Source organism: Pelophylax lessonae, assembly GCF_965119305.1.
Source record: "Pelophylax lessonae genome assembly, chromosome: 11".
Taxonomy (NCBI): Eukaryota; Metazoa; Chordata; class Amphibia; order Anura; family Ranidae; genus Pelophylax; species Pelophylax lessonae.
The window spans coordinates 170,255,593-170,279,573 of record NC_138778.1 but is presented as its reverse complement, the minus strand read 5'-3'; the positions used below and the strand labels follow the sequence as shown (position 1 = coordinate 170,279,573).

Below are 23,981 nucleotides of genomic sequence, written 5' to 3'. Positions count from 1 at the left end.
CATTTCCAAGGCTTTCAGGGCAGTCATTCGCAAGGGGCTCCGAGGGTGGGTTCCTGCACACACAAACGCCAGGGACACAATTGTCCAGCAGGGGCACAGTTCTGGAGGATGAGGAGGATGAGGAGGAGCTGGAGGAGGAGATGGAACCATGTTCACAGCAGGGTGGCACCCAGGCCAGCTCATAGCCATCACTGGTGCGTGGCTGGGGGGATACAGAGGACACGGACGATACACCTCCCACAGAGGACAGCCTTTCGTTGCCTCTGGGCAGCCTGGCACACATGAGCGATTACATGCTGCAGTGTCTCCACAACGACCGCCGAGTTGCCCACATTCTAACTTGTGCTGATTACTGGGTGGCCACGCTGCTGGATCCCCGTTACAAGGACAACGTACCGTCCTTAATTCACTCACTGGAGCGCGATCGCAAGATGCGCGAGTACAAGCGCACGCTGGTAGACGCCATGCTGCTGGCATTCCCATCTGACAGCGGGGCCGCAGTGGAAGCACAAGGCAGAGGAGGAGGAGGAGGAGGAGGAGGTCGCCAACGCAACCAGGGCACCGCCAGCATCTCAGAAGGCAGGGTTAGCATGGCCGAAATGTGGAAAAGCTTTGTCAGCACGCCACAACAAACAGCAGCACCAGCAGCTCAGATGGAACGTCTTAGCAGGAGGCAGCATTTTACCAACATGGTGGAGCAGTATGTGTGCACACGCCTACATGTAGTGAATGAGGGGTCTGCCCCCTTCAACTTCTGGGTCTCCAAATTGGGCACATGGCCTGAGCTTGCCCTTTACGCCTTGGAGGTGCTGGCGTGCCCTGCAGCCAGTGTATTATCTGAACGGGTATTTAGCACGGCTGGGGGCGTTATTACAGACAAGCGCAGCCGCCTGTCCAGAGACAATGTGGACAAGCTCACGTTCATTAAAATGAACCAGGCATGGATCCCACGGGACTTTTCCGTACCTTATGCAGAATAGCAATGGATACCGACCTTACCCACCCATTGTTCCATTTTTGCTCTTTCTCACTCTTTTGGGGTGTACCCTCATTTAAAATTTGTGAAAAGAAGCAGTGTTGTCTACCTCGTCCTCCTCCTCAGGGCCAGATTAACGTAGGGGCTATTGGAGCTGCAGCTCCAGGCCCCTACCTTTTATATAGGCCCCGGGTTGGCCATATTCACTGTTACCGCTCTTCTGTCACTTGTAAACACAGAAGTCTGGCTTCTATGCTTGCTTCCCCAGGCAGCACCCTCAGAACCTCCCCACACAGCGCGAAGGCCGGACAAGGAGGGACAGTTGCCGATGCATGGATGTGTTTATGGGCTTCAGAGACAGCATCCCATGTTGAATTAGGCATGCATGGCTGCACCCTTCCTCCTCTGGGTGCATGGCAAGGCACGGCCCTTAAGGCCCTTCAAAATCCTCAGCACCAAGCCCATGATGCTCTTAATCCGGCCCTGGTCCTCCTCCACCGGCGCTTCCACCTACACCGCCCATAGGTGTGCGCAGCCTATTGCATTAAGGTGTGCACCCCAAAGTTGAAATACACATGCATGTGTTTGCCAGCAGGGAGAGTAATGTATCGGGGCCATGTACCTGTAGGCAAAGAGAAATAGAGCAGAGCAGGTCCGAGGGAGATCTTTCCCATCTCCTCACTGGCAATGCTATGTGCCCTAGGTGATTAGGGTGTGCCCAGGCACACCCGGCACACCCTGTGCGCATGCCTATGTCACCGCCACATCCACCACCACCTCAACCTCCCTCCTACTCCATATGGGCCTCGTCCTTCAGAGATGAAGAAGAACATTGTTTTATTTTTCTGTTTTTTTTTGTTGTTTTAAGTTATTTCCCTATCCACATTTGTTTGCAGAGCACTTGCCATGCTCTTAATTACGTTTTGCTGCCATTTGCAGCACTCTAGCCCTTTCCTTTGGTGTTTTAGAGCCATTTTAGTGCCTTAAAGTTCGGGTCCCCATTGACTTCAATGGGGTTCGGTGTCCGGGAAAAGTTCGGTAAAAGTCCGGGACACGGACCCGGACTTTTTTTTAAAGTTCGGCCGAACCCGTCGAACACGGACATCTAGGTGTCCGCTCAACCCTACTCACGACCTGTGTAGGCTTTCCTGGGACTGGACCCCTCTCTCTCTCTCTCTGCAGGCTCTCTCGGCACACCGGATCCCCTCAGCTCACTCAGCACGCTCTTATATCTTATGTTAGGGCTGAAAAATATAAAATATCCAAAATTCAAAAAATATAAAAACTATATGTTGGACTAACAGAAGAACAGTAAACTTTTCATTTCAAAAGCACAGGAGCGGATATGAACATCAAACTTTCCTTTCCAAGAGTTTAAAAGTGTAAAAACTCACTCACACTCAGGCGACACCCCGAGACATCCACCTTCCTCAGATAGGAGGAGAGGCAGCCGCATTCTCCTTCCTGGGACTCTGCTCCCGCCAAAGACACTGTGCCACGCACTTCCCCCAAACTTATACCCACTCCCAGAATCCTTTGCAGCCTAATCTGCCTTCTGGGGTAGTTACAAGCTGGGATGTGTCCCCTGATTGGACTTCCCACACTCCCTATGAGAAGCCTCTCACAGGAGCAAGTGGGGATACTTCTCCCTTCAGCAGGCACATCTGGAAGCCCTGACACCCTACCTAACAAATCACAGCCCTTCTGTTAAGCAGACAAGGCCCACTATATCCTGTATCTTTACCTAGCACCTACCTGTAGGGTGCGCTCTCCCCTGTATGCATTTCACCGGTAGCCAGAAGTGATGCAATTGGTACAGCCATCAGCCAGAAATTGCGTCAACGCGTTTCACCCTCCCTCTGGGTGTTATCACAGACGTCACAGGGAGGGCGAAACGGGTCAACGCAATTTCCTGACGGCTGTACCAATTGCATCACTTCCAGCTACCGGTGGATTGCATACAGGGGAGAGCAGAACCCGAGCGGCCACACGCTACCCATAGAATTTACCCTACTGCGGTTATATTTCTGGATATTGTAAGTGTGTATTTTGTCTTTTAACAATGGTGTACTAAGCAGCACAGAGCACATTGCACTTTCCTTCACCGGCTACTTGCTGAAATTGGATTCTTTCTTCACTGGCCACTTGCTAAATTTGGACTTTTGGAAAAACTTGAAGGGATGTTTATGTATTTTGAAGTTAACACTAGTTGCACATTAATTCAAATATTGCACTTTAATTTAACTTGATTATTGATTTTAATACTGAGGCTTTATTAATTGTGTATTTAGCACTTATGCACTTTTGTATTGAATCTAGATCTTTTGCACTTTAATTTGATTCCATTATTTGGTTTTATTTATAGCATATTTTGCACTTTGGTTATTGAACCCAGACAATCTAGGACATTATATTTACGAATAGTATACCTATTTTTGCACTATGTTTAATAATAATTAATTCAAGATCATAGGATTATGAACAGCCACATTCATAGGTTCTCTTTTCTTCATAGGTTCTAATTCCATAGCGCAGGACACAACAGTTTTACATTCCAGGAAGCATCACCTTCTTTTTTGCTCACCTGTGGACTTTCCATCCATTTGTTAACTTTTATAAACACATCGTTACTTTTTTATGGGTTATTTTAGGGACTACTTTTTTATCACTTATTTTTTGTATCATTTTGTATTAATTTTTCACTTGATTATGATAAGCTCTGCACTTTGTTTGAATAATAATAGTGTTGATCAGGCTATGTACATACTGCATGCCAATGCCAACATTTTGATTTCAGAACATGTCTTAAGCTAGGTATACAACTGTAGGCTGAAAAAAACATCTTCCTCCATTCACATAAGCGAGGTGGGGATGTATGCTTGCTGAACCAACAGAGTTTCGATCCATCTGTACTTAACTTTATCCACAAGGTAAACAAAACTCTGTGTGTGCGGCAAAACAAAAGCCATTGTATGCAGACAGTGAACCATGTAGACAGCAGTGATTGCCAAGCAATACCCTTTTTATATTCTGAGATCAAGTTGTTGAGTGAAGGCCTCTCCTACGGTGCAGGTGGAATTTTAGTGGTCTATATTGTGCTGGTTATGCATTCATAATAAATTTCTTAGTACATTTGATAACTTGATGAATGTCATCTCAAAGTACTTCAAAATTTTGAACACTCGATTTTCGAATGTTCTGTTTGAAATGCTGCCTTATGTATTGACATACCTCCTTAGCATACCTCCCAGCGTTTGAACTTCAGAATGAGGGACACTGGAAGAGTGAAAAAACCCCGCGGCACGCTACGTTGCGGTAAATTGTGTGCGTGATCTAGTGCCTAGCAGTGGGAGGGGCTTAAGGGATATGTTTAAACAAAACCCTGACTTCCTTGTACCTATAAAATATGCTTTAATTGCTTTGTCTGAGCCTACCTAAAGAAGAACTATAGCAACCAGCAACTGTTGAGAAAATGAAGAGTTTGGTGAGAAGTATATAATGTACAGTATTATGTATATATTGCAGGAGTGTTGTAGGACTTCTGCTGGAGAAACCTGATGTGTGTTGGGATGTGCAGGAGCACGCTGGCAGAAGAGCAGGAACTGATGACAGGCAAAGCCCGATCAGGTGCAGGAAGAGGCCAAGGCAAGGTCAGACAGTCCAGGTCAGCAACAAGCAAGCAGATCACATAAGTGAACTCCTAATATTAAAAACAGGGACATTTTATTAAAAATATAAAATAAAATACTCCCCAGTAAACTATTTGTTAAAATGACTATCCTAGCACTTTCAGTCTAAAACTTTCAAAACTGTTGGCTCTTGCTCCCTGTGATGCTTTTTTTGAGCTTCTGACCTTCAAAGAAAATAATTTGTTGGACCAGTGGACAGTGCAGTCAGTCTTGAGCCAGTATTTTAGCTTGGAGAAGGGAGGAGCAAAGGAGTGCCTAGACAACCAAGGCTATGGGACTGTGTGTTTCTATTGATGGACACAGTGCAGGGCACATGTGTCAACACAAGGAACGCGGGCTGAATGCGCCCCCCCCCCCCAGGCCATTTCATGTGGCCCTCACACCTCTACTGCAGCTGGGGCACTCCCCTCATCTTCATCCCACCTTGTCTCAGCAGTCAGCAGCAGAGAGGAAAGAACTCCTTCTCTAAATCCTGTGCTACTTTGTTCAGCCATGGTGAGGCTCGTCTGTGCCCTCCCTGTCTCAGCAGTAGGCAGCAGTTGTCCTCCTACAGACCCTGTACCTCTCTGCGCAGCCACAGCACCTCCTCATCTTCGCCCCCCCCCCCCATTCTTAGTATTTAGTAGTCTCCAGCAGCTGACTCTAGCTCTCCTTTGGTCCTCCTCAGGACCCTTCACTTTCTGCTTGCAAGCTCCACCCCAGCTTCTTCCTGGCAGCAGCACAAGGTAAAGAGGGGAGCACCGTGATGTAGGGAGGGTAGGGGATGCTTGACTTCTGTTGGTGGGGGAGGGGGCTCTTGACAGCTGATGTGAGAGTGGATTTCAGAGAAATCATTTTGAAAAACACCCTCTTAGCATTTTTAGCAGTGGCTATCTTGAGTAAGGAAAAAATATTCATGTAGCATTTACCTCCTGGAAACCATCGGCCCTTAGCTTAGGCAGGGCAGTGTGCTTAGCTGAGAAAGTCCTACTTTCCCACTGCAGATGAGCCCATGAAGACTCCTGGGAATTTGGCCTAGGCCAGAAACCAGGAAGAAATGTAAAAAAAAAAAAAAAAAAAATTAAAACAAGTAAATATGATATTCCTTCCCATCTATCTACTAAGGATAGCAGCAAAAGGATTAAAAATAAATACCATTGATTAAGAGAGTTTCGTTCTGCTTTAACCACTTAAGCCCCGGAAGATTTTACCCCCATTCCGACCAGGGGTTTTTTTGCGATTCGGCACTGGGTGATTTTAACGGACAATTGCGCGGTCGTGCGACGCTGTACCTAAATGACGTCCTTTTTTTCCCCACAAACAGAGCTTTCTTTTGGTGGTATTTGATCACCTGTGCGAATTTTAATTTTTGCGCTATAAACAAAAAAAGAGCGTCAATTTTGCAAAAATAACAATATTTTTCCAATTTTTTTATATGAAATTCCCCAAAATAAAATGTAAAAATCAAAATTTATTAACATTTTAGGCCAATTTGTTTTATGCTACCTATGTTTGGAAAAAAAAAAATCGCAAAAAGCGTATTTTGATTGGTTTGCGCAAAAGTTATTGCGTTTACTAACTAAGGGAAAGATTCCTGTCATTTTTGGTGGGTTTTTTTTAACGCGTAATGGCGGCGATCTGCGATTTTTTTGCGGTACTGCGACATTGCAGTGGACAGATCGGACCCTTGACTGACATTTTTGACACTTTTGGGGTTACCAGTGACATTACTACAGTAATCAGTGCTATATATATGCACTGTTACTGCAAAATAACACTGGCAGGGAAGGGGTTAACTTTATTGGGGAAGGAGGGGTTAAGTGTGTCCCTAGGGGCGTGCTTCTAACTGTGATTGGACATGGCTACTGGTGTAGGAACAGTGATCAATGGTCCTACATAGTAGAACCGTATGATCACTATTCCTACACAGGGGAGAATGACAGGCGGCTTGTTTACATTAGCCGCCTGCCTTTCTCCCTTCACGGCGGACGATCGCGAGTGACCGGCGGACATCGGGTCCGCCGGTCACACGCACGGACTTCCGAGGGAACGAGCCGGGGCTCACAAGTAAGTGACAGGCTAGTGACGTACCGGTACGTCACTTTGCCTGGCCGGGGCTGACCGCCGCAGTATATGTACTTGCAGCGGTCGGCAACCGGTTAATATGTCCAAACACAGATTTGCATAAATAATCAAGATATGACACGTGTATTATACACCTCCACCTTGAGCAATTCACAATCTCAATGCAGTAATTATTTTAACCACTTGCTGACCGCCTCCTGTATATTTACTGCGGCACGCAGCCGCTTACAGGCAAATTGACGTAGTACTACGTTGCTTGCCAAAGAGCCTCCCGCCCCCACTCGTTCCCTGCCTAGCCAGCGCGTGTGACCGGCGGCTCCGATGGCTGCTGGCCACTCGCGAACTCTCACAGGAGAGGGAGAAAGACAGACAGCTGATGTAAACACAGCCGTCTGTCATTCTCACTGAAGTAGGCACAGAGGCTATGGGATCCTGCTATATAGGATCGCATGTCTCTGTGGTTACTTCCCTAGCCACGCCCCCTAACAATTAGAATCACGCCCCTAGGGACACACCTAACCCCTTGATCACCAATAAAGTTAACCCCTTCCCTGCCAGTGCCATTTTTACAGTAACAAATTGGCCTAAAATTTTTTAAAATTTTGATTTTGGCATTTTTTTGAGAATTTCATATAAAAAATGTGAAAAATATTGTTATTTTTTTCAAAATTGTTGCTATTTTTTTGTTTATAGCGCAAAAAATAAAAATTGCACAGGTGATCAAATACCACCAAAAGAAAGCTCTATTTGTGGGAAAAAAGGAAGTCACGCAGTGCCGCATCGCAAAATAGGGCCTGGTATTTGAGCAGCCAAATCCTCCGGGGCTTAAGTGGTTAAACGTGTTTCAATTTGACAGCCAAGCAACAACGAGCGCACCTTCTGCAAGGAATCACAGTTTCATCAGCATATTGAGTCCTTCCTTATACATGCACCGATAGATATATGGTGCAAAATTCCATACTGTGCATATGACTGCCATTATCCTCTTCAGTCATGCAGATTATTTTAAGGATGCATTCTATTCAAGGATGAGACAATCGGTAAGACCGCTATTATGGTTGGCATGCAATTTTGTGGGCAATCAAATTAGTCTCTCCACATTCATGCGCTGATTTTAATCCTATATAGGATGTTATATCATCTGTTCTCCAGTAGTGACGCTAATGCTTTAGAACATGATAGTGAGACATGATCGCGTTTCCTCCTGAACCTGCACACAATACATGCAGGAGTCCTATAAATCCCTTGGTGTATTATCCAGGATATGCGTATGTAATTGCAATTGTGCATCCATTGACCCAACACATAAAATCCAGCATTGCTTATCTTTCAGTAGTGAGGCATGTCAGTTTCTCTTCACTCTCAGATGAACTGGATGGAGGTTTTAATTGGATATATAATGCCCAGATAACGTCACAGGCCTGCAGCTCCCTGTGGGTAAGTCTCACTCAGGGAGAGGAGTGCTACATCAATGCCTTTTGTCCTGATCTTGTACATCCTCAGGATGTGGCTATTCTATGTGTGCAACCATATACAGTATGTGATCCCTACACTTAAGGCAGATTAACTCTTACATTTCAAACATTATTATTAGTTGGCTCTGCTTGTCTCACAACCATCCCCACCACTAGTGGAGTCAGTGTATTCCAGCATAACTAAAGACAACCCAGTCTTTAGGGAAACCTTTAAAATTAATACATCCGACTTTATGTCTTTACTGAACTCCTTAGGGATTAGGTTACGCTAAAGATAAATCCAAAAACATTCATTCAGCTATATAATCTAAAAATCCCTTCTTTTTGGGGTAATTTGGAATGAGTAAAACCACAACACATTTAGGTTCTTAGGTGACCCATCATAGTATTTTGCAAAGGGGTCACCCAAAGGGCTTTTATCCTTCTTTTTTTTTTGGAAGATATCTCTCAAATGCTCACCTGTACTGTTTTATTTGTCTTTTTGCTTTGCCTATACAAAAAAACACATGGATATTCAGTTTGATACATGAGCCTATGGAAGTACAAATACTAACCACTTAAGCCCCGGAAGATTTTACCCCCTTCCTGACCAGGGCCTATTTTGCGATTCGGCACTGTGTGACTTTAACGGACAATTGCGTGGTCACCTGCCTTTCTCCCGCTCTAACGGATGATCGCCGGGGCACACACGCGGGGGGGTCCGTGACCGCACGGAAGCGCGCCTCCGGCGGTGCGCGCTCACTCCCCAGAGCCTCACAGGCTAGTGACGTACCCATACGTCACTTTGCCTGTGAGGGGCTGACCGCCGCAGTATATATACTTGCGGCGGTCGGCAAGCGGTTAAAGTGGAGTTCCACCCTAAAATACAACTTTTCGCCATCTTCTTCCTCTCTGTCACCTGTAAAACAATTGGATAATCAAACATTTTTTTTTCTTTACTTACCTTGTTTTAGAAGAAAATATACTCACCTTACTTCCTGTTCCTCCCTCTGCGGCCCGCGCCGTCACTTCCTGCTTGCATTGATTCCTGGGAGCTGAACGTCATCGCTCCCAGGAATCAATGCGCCTGCACCGGCCCCGCTCATCAGTTCCAGTGCAGGCACGTCATTCACTGCTAAACAGCTTCTGGGCATGCCCAGAAGCTGTGCAGGAATGACGTGCCTGCACCGGACATGACGAGCGGGGCCGGTGCAGGGCATTCTGGGATGAAGAGGACACAGAAGAGGACGCCGATGAGGACGCGCTGGCTTCAGCTGCCCACACCTGAGATGGCAGCGCTGGACAAGACATTTCTAAGGTAAGTATTTCTTCTTAAAGGTAAGTGCGACCTGGGACAGTTCAGAGGCTATCCATTGTGGAATGCACTAGCCCTGACTGTCCCGGGGGTATTTTTATTAAAAAAAACTTTCCGACGGTGGAACTCCTCTTTAAAGGCATTAAAGCGGAGTTCCGGCCAAAATTATTTATTTTGGTAAAAATACCCCTAGCACAGTCAGGGCTAGTGCCTTTAAGCATCAATAGCCTCTGAACTGTCCCCTGCTTAGTGTACCTGTAAGAAGAAAGACTTACCTTGAAAATTTCTTGTCCAGCGCTGCCATCTGCGGTGTGGGCAGCTGAAGCCGTAGCGTCCCTCTTCGTGTCCCTCTTCCTGATGTCGGAGTCCCAGAATGCCATGTATGTCACTTCCGGTGAAGGCGTGTCATCCCGCAGCTGGTTCTGCGCATGCCCAGAAGCTGTTCTAATTCATTCAGCAGGGAATGACGCACCTGCACCGGAAGTGACGAGGGACACTGGCGCAGGTGCATTGACTCCTGGGATTGATGACGCTCTCCCAGGAGTCAATGCAAAGGAGGAAGTGACTTCAGGGACCGTGGCTGCAGAGGGAGGAAGTGGAAGGAAGGTAAGTACATTTTCATTAAAAATAAGGTAAGTGAAACAAAAAAAAAAATAATTATCCAATTATTTTTCAGGATGTTTTCATCTAACTGACGGTGTAAAGTTCAAAAATAGGGTGGAACTCCGCTTTAATATAAAAGGAGTTAATTCTATCCACAGATTGAAATCTATTCCCCTGTTTAACAAATTGGCAGATATCAAAGCTTCCTCACCTATACAATACACGCCTCTTAGGTTATGGATACCACCCCTTCAGATCAGATCCCTGAAATTCACTTCTAACAGAGACACCCTTCAGACTGGAGGCCTTTTTATCAAATGAGAGTAGGATCCCATTATTTTAGCTATTGTGACAGGAAGTCAGGTAAATCTGTGGATGTAGTCACAGACAGGAGATACATTTCCACCTGGTTTAGAAAATTCACCAATTACTATAGGGTGTCGGCTGCAAAGGCAGCAGGAAGGTGTAAAGAAGTTGAAAACCATTCAGCTGTTCGGAATGAGGAAGTTAAGGCCTCTATAATTTGTCCAAAGGAAGTCTATTGATGGCTGCCTCCTGACGCTGTGTGAGCTGGGGAGAGGAGGACAGTCAGATGTGTGCCTCCCGACGCTGTGTGAGCAGGGGAGAAGACCTCCTGGAGCGATGTGCGCTGAGGAGGGTAAAAAGTGTGACGACTACTCAAGGTGAGGTCTGGACTATTTCTATGTGAAAAGAAATAAATGAACTGTTTGCTATGTGAAGAGACAAGCAAAGGAATGGTTGCTATGTGAAGAGACAAACAAAGGAATGTGTTCTATGTGAAGAGTAAAGGGACATGTTCAATGGACATTTGTTGTGTGAAGAAAAAACATGGACTATGGAGTGTCTGCTGTAGGATCAGCAAAGTTTGCCCAACAGTAGGTTGGAGACAGACTCCGTAGGTAGGTTCCTGTATTTGAGAAGGTAGCCGCCCACAGTGGCAAGGATTTATTTTGTGTTTTATTTTTATTTTGATGTTTTTGAGGCTTGCACTTGTATGAAGTAAATTGCAAGAATAAACCAAACTGTTGTTTGCAACCACTTCTCGGCTATCTCCCTGTGTAAATGCACCCCCCAAGGGGTCATCCACGCCCGCCACCGAGCTAATCAACCCCACATTATATAGAGGTCCATTTGCAAAATTTACCCAATGTTCACTTAGAATAATTTTCTCAGTGTGTTCTGTATTTTGCAATGAATCTCATCCTGATTTTATTATTCACTGTACCATTATTTTTTATTGTCTCAGTTCTCTCTGTGTGCAATACTCACCTTAATCCCCTTTAAAAAATACACTTATGCAAATACCCCCTCACTCAAAATCTATCTGATAAATCCTTGGACTCTTTCAAGAAAGTCCTCATTTTGGAGAAACTTCTTCCAATTCGGGGAAACCTACTAGAATTGAAGAAATTTGAGTTGGAAGGTGGTAGCTTGTGGCATGGAGTAGGCTTCCACAATGTACCTGTGCCCGATATCCCATCATCTTTATATGTTGTATACTTTTAAATCCACAAAGCAGAATTTCCTGTAGGCTTCGCTGTGTATGGTAAGAAAAGGTTCAAATCGTTATTGTTGAGTTCACAAATGAACTCTTCCTGAATTTCACTCTTCCTCCATACCAATAATACTTCATCCGCAAGGCACAGCCAGAGGGCAACATGATCACTAAACATACTTGATTGGTAAATCACCAATTCCTCCCACCAACCCAGATGCAAATGTACATTGGCTGGTGCGCATGCTGCCCCTATCGAAACATCCTGCTTTATCTAAAGTATCATTCCTCAAAAAAGAAAAAGTTGTTCCTCAAAATAAAAACTAACAAACTTGTAAAAATGTATTCAATAAGTTATCAAAACCTTCAACCCACCAATCCAATAGGTTTCCCAAAAGCATTTAAACCCAAAAAATGTGGTATAGATGTGTATGGGCACTATACCACCAATCTTCTTTAATCTCCATCCTCACTAATTTCTTTAAGACATCACCTGTGTCCTATGCATAATATTTTTAATGTTTCACAACTGGTTGTAATTTTTTTATCCAATAATTTGTCCACCTTATCTGTTGGACTTCTTTGCTAGAAAATATAGGATGACCAGATTGTAATTCATTGTTTTTATGCAACTTCAGTAAAGTCTAAATTGTGGGTATTTTGCATATGTGCCCACTCACAGATATTTCTATACAAGGCAAAAACAGAGACAGGGCGCACATCCGACCTAGTGTAACTCCATTTTATTAAAAGTTTTCGGATTAAAAGAAATACACTCACATGTAGTCTAGGGATTCTGAACATGTCTATCCTTTATGGCCTCTTTAGGTTGAACCGGAAACCCGATCTTGTGTCCTGGCAAGGCGATGTATAACTCCCAGCCTGCTAAATGCGCAGTATGCTCTGGCGTCACCAGCCACAGCGCCTGCGCCCGACTGGACCTGCGTGGCTCCTACCGCGCAAGCGCACATCGGCCCAGCCGGAAGACCTGTGGCCACGGGGGAACTCACGGCGGATAGGATGGAGGAATGTCAGACCCTAAACCGTTACTTTGATGATGCGTTTTGGAGTTGTGGCCTCCCTCTTCAGGTCACTCTTCAAGAGGTGACCTGAAGAGGGAGACCACGCCTCCGAACGCGTTACCCTCTTCCTCACTCAGTTTTAAAGTCCTTGGTTTTTCTTAATTCCTCCAATGCCCTTTTTTCATTAGGGGATAGGTTCTCACTACACCATGATAACCAATCTAAGCACCTCAAATTTGCTTGAAGTCCATGAACATGAAGAGGTATCTATTCAGACCTATAGGTGTTATCTTCCTCACAGTGTGTCCGGTGCTCACCTGCAGTTCCTCCTGTTAATGTGTTCTGAATTCCTGCGTCCTCTCTCACAGCTTACTGGCTACTCCACTTGTGTCCTCCTCTGTCTTCCTCCTCTCTCTGTGGTTCTCCAACATCTGGGGCTTGCCTCAGCGGGCCTCCTCCACAGTGTCTCCCGCGTCTGACAGCTTTCCTCAGCGTGCCTCCTCCACAGCGTGCATGCCTCTTCCAAACATAGGTGTTCACAGATGTGAAGCTAGCAAAAGTCGCTTCCATAGCCTGGGGGGAATTTTTGTGTTTAAACATGCTTCCAAACCTAATACATCCTATTTCCTCCTTATTTGTTTAGCTATTTCTATGTTGACAGAACAAAGTGGAATCCCAGGCTTAACTCTAACTACTCTTAAACTGTCCTATCCCCACCCCCATCCCCTGGCTCTCCCTTGGATAGAGGAAGATGCTCAGAAATACCCACTGTCTGGCTGTGGAGTTCTACAGACTGTGCTGTCAGTGATTGACTGAAGGTCTTTGTTTTTCAATACACCATGGTTCTCACAAAACAATATAGGTTAGTGCATAAATTTTGCCGTGCCTACTAACACCAAAATTAAACAAGCAAATACCATCCACAAATTATATAGTGATATGTGCACATCATTTTCTATATTATATCCTGTTTTCTAATCAATAAACTCATAAAACAAATTAATCAGTCTCTAGTGTTTTCTTTGTTCCGCCTTGTAACTTCTTATTCCTTCATAATTCACCACGTGTTCAACAATGTGCATCTTGATAAACAATTCATAAAGTAATGATAGTGACTCCCACCACCTTTCCTCTTCTGCGGTCACCTGTAGGTTTGGATTTGCAAATACTCAGGTCAAACTGCTCTTTCCCAACTGGGGTCAATCTAGCATTCCACTGCCGTGATGTAACTGTTTGGGTTCCTCCTTATTATGCAACTCTGATAGCAATGTAAGGATCTTTTAAAGATTGAGTATTCCACATTTTATTCTCTGCAATGGAACCAGGGCCGGTGCTTCCACTAGGCAAACTAGGCAGCCGCCTAGGGCGCATTGCCACCTAGGGGCGCAGCCATGAGTAAGGGAAGGGAGCCCACCGGAGTGCTGCCTGCATGATGATCCTCTTTGTCTGGAGCTGAGTGGCATAAACCCTGGGCAGGATGTAACTCTCTACGCTGAGCTGGAGGGGAGCCATTCATTTCCCTGGGTCGGTATTAAGCAGGGAGCGGAGGAGAGCTGAACCTGAGCCAGAGCTGGGCACTGGAGGGCGGCACCTTTACTGGAGCAGAAGAGACAAGACACCGGAATGGTCTAAGGAGGTTGGTGATGAAGGATGTGCGGAGCTCTCTGACTGCTGCTTCTCCCTCCACCAGGAGCCGGTTGAAGCTGTGGTGAGCACTGTGGTCCAGGAGAGCAGCATCCTGGGAGAAGGAATCACCAGGATCGTGGTCAAGGAGGGCAGAGTGCGGGCCACACTCTTCATACTGCTCAGTGAGTGTCCCCAGAACAGGGGATCGGGGTCCCTGGGTGTGACATGGAGGATCCCTGGTGTGAAAGAGAATATGGGGTCACCAGGTGTGCCATGGGGAATCAGAGTCATCAGGTGTGACATGGGGGATAGGGGTCATGAGTGTAACAGGGGTTTGAAGTCACCAGGTGTGCAATGAGGAATGGGGATCCCTGGGTGTGCCATGGGGGATTGAGGTCCCCAGGTGTGACATGGAGGAACATCAGGGTCCCCTAGGTGTGACATGGAAAAACATCAGGGTCTCCGGGTATGTCATGGAGGAACATCAGGGTCCCCAGGTGTGACATGGAGGAACATCAGGGTCCCCTAGGTGTGACATGGAAAAACATCAGGGTCCCTTAGGTGTGACATGGAAAAACATCAGGGGCTCCTGGTTTGACATAGAGGAACATTGGGGTCACCGAGTATGACAGCATGACATGGAGGAACAACAGGGGTCCCTGGGTGTGACATGGTGGAACATCGGGGTCATTGGGTATGACAACATGACATGGAGAAATATTGGGGTCCCAGGATGTGACATGGAAAAACATTAGGGTCCCTGGGTGTGATATAGGGGGACATCAGGGTCCCCAGGTGTGACATGGAGGAATATGGGTGTCCCTGGGTATGACAGCATTACATGGAGGAACCATCAGATCAGGGTCACTGGATATGACATAGAGGAATTTTTAACCCCTTCCCTTTTTATTTATTTTGGTGGGTGGGGGGGCGCAAGTAGCTTGTCTTGCCTAGGGTGTAAAATAGTGTAGCACCGGCCCTGAATGGAACTCATATAACACAGGGCCCCTCATTGTGTAGTATATCGTAGTAACCTTTTTATTAAAAATTGCGCTTACAGGGTAAAAGAATAAGATTGCTTTTACAATAACAAACAGTGGGGCAGCGGCTCCCATATCATTTCAGGTTTCAGCTCAGACTCTTTACCCAGCTCCGCCCTACGTGTGTTGTCACAGTCACGTCAATTGCTCAGGGGATCGAGGCATGGCACACTCATATAAGCTTTATTGTTGTGACAGTTTACAATCGCAGCAGAAACCTCTCAAATGCACAATTTCAGCATCTGCTGAGATGGCTTAACTACTGCATATGCATTAAAGTGACGTAATCTCGGCCCGGCCAATTACAATGGCCGAAAACCTGAATTCAGCATAAGACTGGCCAAATATGTCACTGGCTGGTTTGGGAGCTCTGGCACACTGCGCACTGGAGTGGAGGTGAGTATAGTTTTGCTTTAAATTGGAACTAAGGCTGAGTTCACATATGTGCAGCCATGGGTTCGTGCCTGGGGTCAGGTGCGTGTCTGTTCACTGGTTCAGGTGCGATTCAGGTCTGAATTTTTCCCTGGATTTGCACCTGAACCGGACCCAAACACGCACGGGACCCTTTTTCAATCCGCTCCATGGCCGATCCGGTCCTGTGTGAACTGGCTCCATTGAGAGCCAGTCACACTCGCATGTCATGTAAATTGGATGTGGGGAAAACCCGCATCCAATTCGCATATATGTGAACCTCGCCTAAACTAAAGTGGAACTAATATTTACCTCCTCTCCAGTGATGTGAGATCTGTAAGCTGCCATGCCAGCAATGACATCTTTGCCCGGTCTTCCTCTGGATTTGGCATATTTGACCATCTTTTTTGGCCGGCGTTCATGACGTAACTTCTTAGCAAGAACACAGGAGTTAATTGATCCCGACACCTGGCATATGCGGGCATTGCACATGCTCAGACCATCGCACACTCTAAAAAAAATGGCAAACAAGAAGGTATGAAGCTCCTATGAAGGGAGATAGGGGTCTATTTATAAAATAAATTGCTGTGTGAATACCCTTGTAAATGTTTTTAACATGTGTGAAATGTTATTTTCTGATATTTAAGTTGACTTTCACAAGATGAATGGAACCTTGATTTGACAAATGGAATTTCAATGGTGAAATTCCAGCTAAGCAAAGCGATAGCTAAGCAAATTTTTAGAAACAGTACGAATAGAATGTCTTTACTGGAAAAAATAATTGTTTTGACAAAATTCTGCTTTAATTTATTTTTGTAGGTCATATTTTAAAAATATATTTTAAAATTTTGGCTTGTACCCAAAACAGCAATAGAGGGGAAATCTTTCAGGGGGGGGGGGGCACTAGTACTGGTGAAAACCAGGGATTCCCTCACTTTGGGGACACTTGCCTTCACTTCCTGTCCCATAGCCAATACAGGAAGTCGGAGGAAATCTCCCCAAAGTGAGGGAATCCCTGGTTTTCACCAGTACTAGTGCCCCCCCCCCCTTTTGAAAGATTTCCCCTTCTGTTTTGGGTACAAGCCAAAATTTGAGCTTTCCTAAAACTTTACACTGGGTGGTAATGGTAATAACAGGATAAATAGAGAGGGTGAATCTCTCTAACTAAGGCACATACAATTAAAATTTGAGGTGCTGTAATCCCTCTCTACTTTATTCAAAGCTAAAAAAAATGACCTTTAGGTATACTTCAAGGTCACAGAGTTTAGTATATATCTCAAACTGCTGGGTCATATATCTACAACATTCTAATGTAATGTTTCTTTAATTCATTAAATTTATATTTATATGTTTTAGTTTTCCAGTCTTGAAGAAGAGCGCATGCACTTGTGAATCGTTTAGAAAAGCAGGGGTGCAGGTGCATCAACTCAAGGACAATTTGCCTGCAGACGATTTAAAATCTGCATCAGAGAGACGTAAAAAGGAATATGAACATTACAAAAAAAGGTAAGACACTGCAGTAAAGTGTGGGTGCCTGTGTGTGGTGGGTAAATCTTTCCTAAAGACATTTTCACATGGGCAACTGGGGTAAAAGCAGGCAGTTGAGTCACAGTTTTACGACCCTCCTGACCACCCACCTAAATTAGGGCATGCAGCTTCTCAGATCTAGGAATGGGCTCAGGCATGTTCGGGATCCTAGTCCCAACACATCTGAGCAATCCTGCCAGGAAGCCTTTACTGCACACCGCCATTCATAGGCATCATGTGCAGCTGCGGGCCAGAAAATGCCTCACTGCCCATGACTGGTGGTATGCAGTGAGGGCTTCCTGGTGGGATTGCTCAGGTGGGTTGGGACTACGATCCAAACACGCCTGAGTCCATCTCTAATCAGATCTGCACACATGCCAAGTCAAAAATTAAACAGCATGGGAGGTGGTACCATCAACAAATATGACCCATTCAAGTGAATGGGCCTTGTGCCTCAAACAAGGATTACTGCTTGGGCACACCCTAATCACCCCATGTGGCTGGCAGCGCTGCGGGGCATATTTCAAAATGGAGACAGGGGGAGGGACCGGTAAATATGTCATTTATGGGCCCCTTCCTTTTCTGATCTGTACCAATCACTCACTGTGTTCATTCATAACTGAAGCATAGTAAACACATTTTACTATACTTCAGTTTGTGAATAAACAGGAAGTTGCTCAGCACAGAGCAGTTCCCATTCATTCACTGTCTAGTGTAGCTGAGGCTGCAGAGAAAGGAACTGGGGAATCTCTGTCCTCATTTCTTTTCTCATACCTCCCAACATTTGAACTTCAGAATGAGGGACACTGAAGGAGGGGCAAGACCTGGGGCACGTGTAAAATGTGGGTGTGGCCAATGACTTAGCAGTGGGAGGGGCTTAAGGGATGTGGTTAAACAAAACCCAGGCTTCCTTGTACCCATAAAATATGCTTGATTGCTTTGTCTACACCTACCTTAAAGAAGAACTTCATTAAAATAGCAACCAGCAACTGTTGAGACAATGAAGACTTTGATGAGAAGTATATAATGTACAGTATTATGTATATAGTGGAGTGTGTAATGTACAGAATGCATTGGACAGAAGTGTGTAATGCGCAGAATGCAGGGGACAGGAGTATGTAATGTATAGAATGCAGGGGACAGGAATGTGTAATGTACAGCATGTAGGGGGCAACTCCATCCAATCCCCTGATCCCATTCCGGCTCCACCCACTATTCCGATCGCATCCCGGTTCCATCCACCACTCTGATCCCATCCCGGCTCCATCCACCACCCCAATCCAATCCCAGCTCAATCCCCCGATCCCATACCAACTCCATCCATCCCCCACACCCATCCCAGGTCCATTCTTCCCCCTGATCCCATACCAGCTCCATCCATCCCCCACACCCATTCCAACTCTCTCACCTGATCCCATCCCGGCTCCATACATTCCCCACACTCATACCAGCTCCATCCATCCCCTGATCCCATCCCGGCTCCATCCATCCACTACACCCATCCCAGCTCCATCCATCCCCCACACCCATCCCAGCTCCATCCTTCCCCATGATCAGCTCCATCCATCCCCCTGTTCCCATACCAGCTCCATCCATCCCCCACACCCATCCCAAGCCAATCCATACCCCACACCCATCCCAGCTCTATCTATCCCCCAGGACCCATCCCAGCTCCATCTATCCTTCCTCACCCATTCCAGCTCCATCCATCCCCCTTCACCCATCCCAGCTCCATCCATTCCCCTCACCTATACCAGCTCCATCCATCCCCTCACCAATCCCAGCTCCATCCATCTCCTCTCACCCATCCCAGCTCCATCCATCCCCCCTAACCTATACCAGCTAATACCACCCCCCTCACCTATACCAGCTCCATCCAACCCCTTCACCAATTCCAGCACCATCCATCTCCCCTCATACATCCCAGCTCCATCCATCCCCCCTCACCTATACCAGCTCAAACCATTCCCCCTCACCTATACCAGCTGCATACAACCCACTCACCTATACCAGCTGCATCCATCCCCCCTCACCTATACCAGCTCATCCACCCCCCTCACCTATACCAGCTCATCCACCCCCCTCATCTATTCCAGCTCATCCACCCCCCTCACCATGCCTCCCTCCTCAACAAGTTTCATGTACACAGAAATAATCACAGACCTCAGATCAGCTGTTCTGCAGAGTGATGTGCTGTTCCCTGCCTCCTCCCCCATGTACAGGAAAACACAGGAAGGAGGAGGGGCAAGTTCAGTGCACTCAGCTCTGCACTGTGTTTGAGTGTCAGAGCAGCCTGGGAGAGATGCCGGCTGCCATGTGTTGCTTGTGAAGTGCGGGAACCAAGCCCCACCACACTGCTGCGGGCACTCCAGGACTCTGCACTGATTCGCCGGGACTCTGGGACACAGACCATTTTCCAGGACAGTCCCAGCAAATTAGGGACAGTTGGGAGGTATGCCTTTCCCCATCTCAAAAGTGATACATCAGGGGTCTGTTTAGATCCTTGATATTTCATCAAAGCCCCCAAATGGTGCTCCTAAAAAAAAAAAATGTAAAAAAAAATTTAAAAATGTGTAAAATATAATATAAAAATATAATTTAAAAAAATTACTGACACCATCCACTGCCCTACAGATACTAATGTTTGTCCTACTGACACCATCCACTGCTCTACTGACACCATACTCTGCCCTACTGACACTGTCCATTGCTGTACTGACACCATCCTCTGCCCTAGTGGCAAAGTCTACTGCCCTACTGAAATCATTCACTGTGCTACTCACACTAACAACTGTCATACAGACACATCCACTGCTGTACTGACTGACACCAACCTCTGCCCTACTGACACCGTCCAATGCTGTATTGACACCATCCACTGCTGTAATGCCTGACACCAACCTCTGCCCTACTGACACCGTCCACTGCTGTACTGACTGACACCAACCTCTGCCCTACTGACACCGCCCACTGCTGTACTGACACCGTCTCCTGCCTTACTGACACCGCCCACTGCTTTACTTACACTGTCCACTGTTCTACTGACACCGTCCATGTTTTAATACCCTTTAGAATGTATTTAGAATGTATTTATAACAGTGTATGTGTCTGTATAGTATATTATATACACACATGTGTGTTTACACCATAATGCAATAAGCTGCACACACCTATGGAGGGAAGACAGTATAGTCGTGAACAAGCCCTTAGAAAAATATGGGGGATGCTGTTGCTTCAGGAAAGTTAGGCGAATATAGTAGCCTTTATCTGCATACTTGTGTGCAGGTTACAGACTCAATGTGTTTTATTTACTAAAACTGGAGAGTGCAAAATCTGGTACAGCTGTGCATGGTAGCCAATCAGCTTCTCACTTTTGTTACCCTAACACGTCATATTCCTGATATGTGCCTGCTGTACCATGTACTTGTATGAGAAAGTCTCCTGTTCTCTTTGTATTGCTTCCTTTATGTGAAATCCCTGGTGTTCCTGCCAGTCCCTCTGCTTTCCTATTAAAAACTGACCACACTAAGCAGGAGAGCACAGCGTGGTCAGTTCTCTATCAATGCTGGGAATTCAGCCTGCTCTCCTCCAATGATCAGACTTGTCCTGACACGCCCCCGCTGCACAGTCATTCACTGGGAAGCTCAGTGTGCTGCTGCTTCTCCTCCCCCCTCCCTTATGCAGCTGAGAACAGATGGAATGTGATCACTTTTAAAAAAGGAGAAAAAGGTACTTATCATTTTTTTTATATCTATACACAAATGCTTTGCCTTTCATATTTATTTTAAACTGAATGGTTTGTTTTACAAGGTGATCGTTGACAACCACTTTAAGCTTGTGAAATTTATCTTTGACGAAAAAAAAGAACTAGAAGCTGATTGGTTTCTATGAACAGCTGCATCAGGTTTTGCACTCTCCCGTTTTAGTAAATCAACTCCAATATATGGAAGCCAGAAGATCAGTATAACAGACAGGCAACTGACCTTTTTTGAAGGGATAATTGACAATGGTAGCCTCTATTTCTGCACAAAGCGTGAAGCAAAGTCAGAAGGCTTTAGCTGTCATTAGGTATTACAGTGTGTAAAAACTGTCGGCTTAGAATAATAATAATGATGCTGATAAGATTAATGGAAAAAAAAAAAGTGCAACAAATCTGCCAAAACATTAAAAACAAAAGCTTTTGTAGCCTGGATAAAGAATTAATTTCAGCCTGTTCGGTGCTGTTCTATCTCTTTAACCACTTTCAGCCCGGAGGATTTGGCTGCTCAAAGACCAGGCCCTATTCTGCGATTCGACACTGCATGAATTTAACGGACAATTGTGCAGTCGTGCGACGCTGTACCCAAACGAAATTCACGTCCCTTTTTTCCCACAAACAGAGCTTTCTTTTGGTGGTATTTGAGCACCTGTGCGATTTTTATTTTTTGCGCTATAAACAAAAAAAAGAGAAAATATTTTGAAAAAATAACAATATTTTTCACTTTTTTTTATATGAAATTCTCAAAAAAAAAAAAATGTAAAAATCAAAATGTTTTAACATTTTAGACCAATTTGTTTTCTGCTACATATTTTTGGTAAAAAAATCAGAATAAGCGTATTTTGATTTTGGTTTGCTCAAAAGTTATTGCGTTTTCTAACTACGGGAAAAATTGATGTAATTTTTATTGTTTTTTTTTTTAACTAGTAATGGCGGCGATCTGCGATTTTTTTTTTTTTTTTGCGGGACTGTGACATTGCGGTGGACAGATCGGTACCAGTGACATTACTACAGTAATCAGTGCTAAAAATATGCACTGTTACTGTAAACATTACACTGGCAGGGAAGTGGTTAACATTACTGGTGATCAGTGGGTTAAGTGTGTACCTAGGGGCGTGATTCTAACTGTCAGGGGGCATGGCTTGAGAAGTAATCACAGAGACATGCGATCCTATATAGCAGGATCACATAGCATCTGTGATCACTTCAGTGAGAATGACAGACGGCTCTGTTTACATCAGCCGTCTGTCTTTGGGTCCTTTCACACGGCCGCTCCGTGTGTCCGCAAATCATCCAATCCATTTGCGGATGATTTGCGGACATAATGTAAGTGAATGTCAGTTCTGTTCCGTTTTTACGAATGGAACAGAACCCCATTTTTCCTTCCGTGTAAAAAACGGAAAGGAAGGAAAATCGCAGTGCCATAGACATACATTATGTCCGCATATCATCCGCAAACGGATGGGATGATATGCGGGCACACGGAGCGGATGACAGAAATGTCATCCGCTCCGTGGAAAAAAAAAAGTCCTGCAGCGGACCTTTCACACGGAGCGGCCGTGTGAAAGGAGCCTTTCTCCCTCAGCTGTGGGAGATCGCGAGTGGCCGGCGGCCATTGAAGCCGCCGGGCACACGCGCTGGCTCCCCAGCTGACGAGCGGGGGCGGGAGCGTGCCTCCGGCGGCGTGCGATCGCCCCCTAGCTCCACCCAGGCGAGCGCCGTACATGTACAATGCTTTGCCTTGGAGCACCAGCCTGCCGCCATACAAGTGGTTAATGTTGGGGCTTCTTTGAAGTGATGATACAATGGATTGTGGGAAATATAGTTACGAAGAAAGTGGAAACTATGGATGACTCGACTGATTGGACTATCCTCCCAGGGAGCATTGAGTCCCACTGAGACAGATGGGAGTGTCTATAAATAGGGGGCGGGATCAAAGATTCGCTCTCTTGCCTCGAAGACAGCGTGCTGTGTGGAGGTGAAGAGCTGCTGCGCTGAGCAGAGGAAAGTAGGCCGGAGGCTGAGCGGAAGGACGTCCGAAAGAGAGCGGCGTATGTGACAGAACTTGGGGGTAGACCGAGAGGAGAGACACTCAGAGAGACTGTGGGTGCTTCTGAGGAGTGTCGGACTCTGGTGTGGAGGACAGCGGGACGCGGATCCCCATCATATGGGGTGAGAGAAATCCAAGTTGAAGTAAGCACAGTGATTGACTAGACGGAGTCAAAAAAGGCCTGTGACGCAGTTTAGTTGGACATAGAGCTGCCTTGATATACATATAACGGTTGCCATAGGACCCTGTAGTGCTGAGTGATACGTGGCAGACCAGGGAGGCCTTAATTTACACTTTCAGTTTCCAGATTGTACATCAACTTGGCTGAGTTTAGAAGCCCATGCTCCTTCCCAGTTTTGGATTACAATTAAACTTTGCCCTTACAGTGGATTACAAATGTCATTCCTTGAGTGATTAAGGATCTTTTGCCTGCGAAGACTAGCGAGGCCTTGCTCAACAAGGAGACTCACGCAATCCATAGTAAAGGGGGCCCCTTGTAGAATACAGAGGGCACTCTGATAGGCTGCATAGCAGTAGGTTGATAGAGTCACTGATAGAAGTTAGATTGGAAGTAGTACTGTTCACTATTGCATTGAATATATTCCTGTGGTCACTCTCACACTTCAATTGAGGAATGGTTTATTGATGAGCAATTGATACATCAATCCTCTTACATATATAAAAAAAAGTTGCGCTGTGATAATTCAGTATGATAACAAATCAATGTCCATAGATGAATTCAGAGGTAAATAGTGATATGTAGAATCATGTGATAATTGGTCCACGCCTCAATCCTCTTGCAATATTTCATAGAGGTATTGTCAGGTCAACCCTACATTGTTATATTTGCCCTAGGCATCCATATTCATTTACTGTAATTAATCTTAAAATGTCAAGCTGCCATGATAGAGAAAAAAACAAGGATTCCTTT

At 45.6% G+C, this 23,981-nt stretch overlaps 1 protein-coding gene across 1 annotated transcript in view; it reads left to right on the top strand.

The window, feature by feature from the left end:
• Positions 1-23,981, top strand: part of LOC309567478 (beta-1,4 N-acetylgalactosaminyltransferase 2-like) — a gene marked incomplete at both ends in the record, with an annotated part of 143,029 nt that overhangs the window by 6,334 nt on the left and 112,714 nt on the right. The window contains one exon of the mRNA XM_082272867.1: positions 17,073-17,222. Within this exon, the coding sequence (XP_082128993.1) occupies positions 17,073-17,222 (150 nt within the window). The remainder of the gene's footprint in view (positions 1-17,072; positions 17,223-23,981) is intronic.